The sequence below is a fragment of the Mesitornis unicolor genome, unplaced genomic scaffold, assembly GCF_000695765.1.
Source record: "Mesitornis unicolor isolate BGI_N332 unplaced genomic scaffold, ASM69576v1 scaffold38734, whole genome shotgun sequence".
NCBI classification, from domain to species: Eukaryota; Metazoa; Chordata; class Aves; order Mesitornithiformes; family Mesitornithidae; genus Mesitornis; species Mesitornis unicolor.
This window is the reverse complement of record NW_010178975.1, coordinates 2,709-5,858: the sequence shown is the minus strand read 5'-3', so window position 1 is coordinate 5,858 and position 3,150 is coordinate 2,709. Positions and strand designations below refer to the sequence as shown.

The 3,150-nt window shown below is 61.7% G+C and overlaps 1 protein-coding gene across 1 annotated transcript; it reads left to right on the top strand.

The window, feature by feature from the left end:
• Positions 1-141: 141 nt before the first annotated feature.
• Positions 142-2,868, top strand: KLHL21 (kelch-like family member 21; the record flags this gene model as incomplete). Its single annotated transcript, XM_010182614.1, has 3 exons — positions 142-547; positions 1,766-1,838; positions 2,575-2,868. Coding segments are annotated over 3 exons (773 nt in total), but the record flags the coding sequence as incomplete, so codon positions are not given.
• Positions 2,869-3,150: the final 282 nt, after the last annotated feature.

The following is a 3,150-nucleotide window of genomic DNA, read 5'->3' as shown; positions in this document are numbered from 1 at the left end:
GTGCACACCGCCGTGCTCCCCAATATTCCCATCCCATTCAGCCCTGGGAAGCAGGGGTAGGAGGGGTGGGTGGACGACTCGGAGACCCCCGGCCCCGTAGCGCTCCCGTTTGTGACCCCGCTGTGCTGTGCTGTGCCGCAGGGGGCTCGGACGGGTCGAGGCTGTACGACTGCGTCTGGAGGTACAACTCCAGCGTCAACGAGTGGACCGAGGTGTCGCCCATGCTGAAGGCCAGGGAGTACCACAGCTCCACGGTGCTGGACGGGCTCCTGTACGTCATCGCCTCCGACAGCACCGAGCGCTACGACCACGCGGTGGACGCTTGGGAGGCCCTGCAGCCCATGCTGTACCCCATGGACAACTGCTCCACCACCTCCGGCCGCGGCAAGCTCTTCGCCATCGGCTCCCTGGCCGGCAAAGAGTCCATGGTGATGCAGTGCTACGACCCCGACAGCGACCTCTGGTCCCTGGTGAACTGCGGCCACCTGCCCCCCTGGTCCTTCGCCCCCAAGACCGTCACCCTCAACGGCCTCATGTACTTCATCAGGTGAGCCCGCACCTCCCTCCCCACGTCCCCTCTGTCGTAGCCAGGACCTCAGTTAAATTTGAGCACCGATGTCTGCACCTGAGCCCCGCGCTGGGGCACAGCCAGGTCCAAACCCGGCTGCTTGGAAACAGACGTCTCGGCTTTCTTGGCTCCTGGTTCCCCCCTCGTCGCTATAAATAAGCGAGTGAGCGCCAAGAAATCGCTAAAGTGGCGCGGCAGAGGACATCCTCCGTCGCAGCAGAGATAAGAGCGCCGAGGCTGAGGTGATTGGTCACTATTTTTAAGCGCCTTTCCAAACTGGGACTTAATGACCCACACGAAGCCGCCCTGGTGGCGCAAATACTTTGGTTATCCGCTCAATTAAAAATAAACGCGGGGGCACGCTGGGGCCGGAGCGCTTCATCTTCTGTGTGGGTTCCGAGCGAGCAGGGACCCCTGTGACGGCCCCCGCCGCTGCTGCTCGCTTTGCTGTGCAGGAAGCAGCCGCCGCTCCCCAGCGCCGGTTTTTGGGTCCTGCCGGGTGCTCGGCTCCTGGCCGCGCTTTGTCCCCTGCTCCAGTAAACCCCGGTGGGGGTGCTCCAGCCGCTGGGCTGCTCGGCACGGCCAGGTCTGTCCGTTTGTCGGTCTCTGACCCATTGTGAAATGCCAATGATTGGCGCTCTGGGGTTTGTGACCACTCGCACACCCAGGAGTTAAGGAGATTATCAGGGCCAGGTCTTTCTCCTCGTGTGGGTTGCTGTGCTGTGTAAAGCTGTCAGATAATCCCTGGAGGGCAGAGGAACAGGTTACAAATAATAGTCACAAACTCATTCTTTGCTCAGCTGTGAATAGCTCAGAGCAAAGCTTAGGGCTGGCGACCCCCTCCAGCAGGAGCAGTTTTGTAACTAAATACAGCAGAGCAGCGAGGCTCAGGTCTTCGGCTGCGTCCTCCCTTGAGCCCAGGCTGAGACGGGAGGGGAGAGCCTGGAGCTGCTTTGGACCCGCGTGTCCCTGCCAGGCCTCGGGGCTTTGGCTTCAGCCTGGCTGTGCCCTGTGAGGGGCGCTGAGCCATGAGCCAGGGTCTCATTGAGGCCTCTGCACAGGAGCCCTTTGGTCTCTGATAATGCAGCAGGAGTGCAGCAGAAGTGGCCATGGCAGCGTTTCAGGCGTTGAGCTGTGGCTCCACAAGGCAGGAGGTTTATAGACCACAGAAGGGTGATTTTGTGTTATGTCCCGCAGAGACGACTCGGCTGAAGTGGACGTGTACAACCCAGCAAAGAACGAGTGGGACAAGATCCCCGCCATGCTCCAGGTAGGACGCTTACGCACCTCCCGGTGCCTTTTGGTGCTGAAAACGGGCGTCATTCACCCCTGGAAGACAAGGTGCTCTGGAGGTCACAGCCCTCGCACATGGGGTCACCTGGGAGAGGAAGCCCAGTGCTGTGGTGGGTGTTCAGCCCCAGAGAGCTCTGCCCGCTGCGGTGTTTGGGCAGCAGCTGGTGAATCCCAGCATGTGAGGAGTTGGGAGGGCCCTGGAGAGCTCCCCCAGTGCAACCCCCCCAGAGCAGGATCACCAGAGCAGTCACACAGGAACACGGCCAGGGCTTTGGGTGTCTGCAGACAAGGAGACTCCACAACCTCTCTGGGCAGCCTGGGCCATGCTCCATAACCCTCACACTGACAAAGTTTGGCCTCATCTTCAGCTTGAACCTCCTGTGCTCCAGCTTGGGACCATTGCCCCTTGTCCTGGCATTGGCCATCCCAGAGCAGAGCCTGGCTCCTTCCTCCTGACACTGCCCTTTCCCAATGGATCCCCAGGAATGAGGGCACCCCTCAGTCTCCTCTGCTCCAAGCTCAAGAGCCCCAGCTCCCTCAGCCGCTCCTCAGCAGGAGATGCTCCACTCGAGCATCTGGTGGATGCTGAGCCCCATCCTGGCGAGCGGTGCTGGGATGGTACTGACACCGTTACCCTCTGCCTAACTGGGTAACCCCCCCGTCCTGTGGTTCTGTGGTTTCCCACGGCCGTGTGTGTTCATTTTTGATGGCAGGTGCACGTCGGGGGCAGCGTGGCCGTGCTGGGCGGGAAGCTCTACGTCTCCGGAGGCTACGACAACACGTTTGAGCTGTCAGATGTGCTGGAAGCCTACGACCCCGAGACGCGGACGTGGAGCGTGGTGGGCCGGCTCCCCGAGCCCATCTTCTGGCACGGCAGCGTCAGCATCTTCCGGCAGTTCATGCCAGAGACCACGCAGGAGGACGAGGGCATCACGCTGGACAACACCATCAGCCTCGACAGGCAGCGCCAAGACCTTCACAACCAGAACCTTAACGAGCTTCGTTAGCGGGGCAGGCGCTGCCCCCGGCCGGAGGCGAGGTCGTTGTCCAGAACCAGCGTGGCTTTGAGAAGGCAGAGGCAGACTGGTGCCTGGAAACCCCAAGGTACTGCTGTGCAGAGAGCAAGCTCCCTGTGTTTGAGGCGCTGCCCCGGCCTCGCTGCGCCGTCCCTCGGCCCTTCCCTGGGGCGGGCGCAGACGGGCTCCTGGTCACCCGCAGCGCTTCACTCGCCACCAGCCTCCTTTCTTCAGCTTCTCTTGGAACTGATCCTGCTCTGCAGGGTTGGGTGG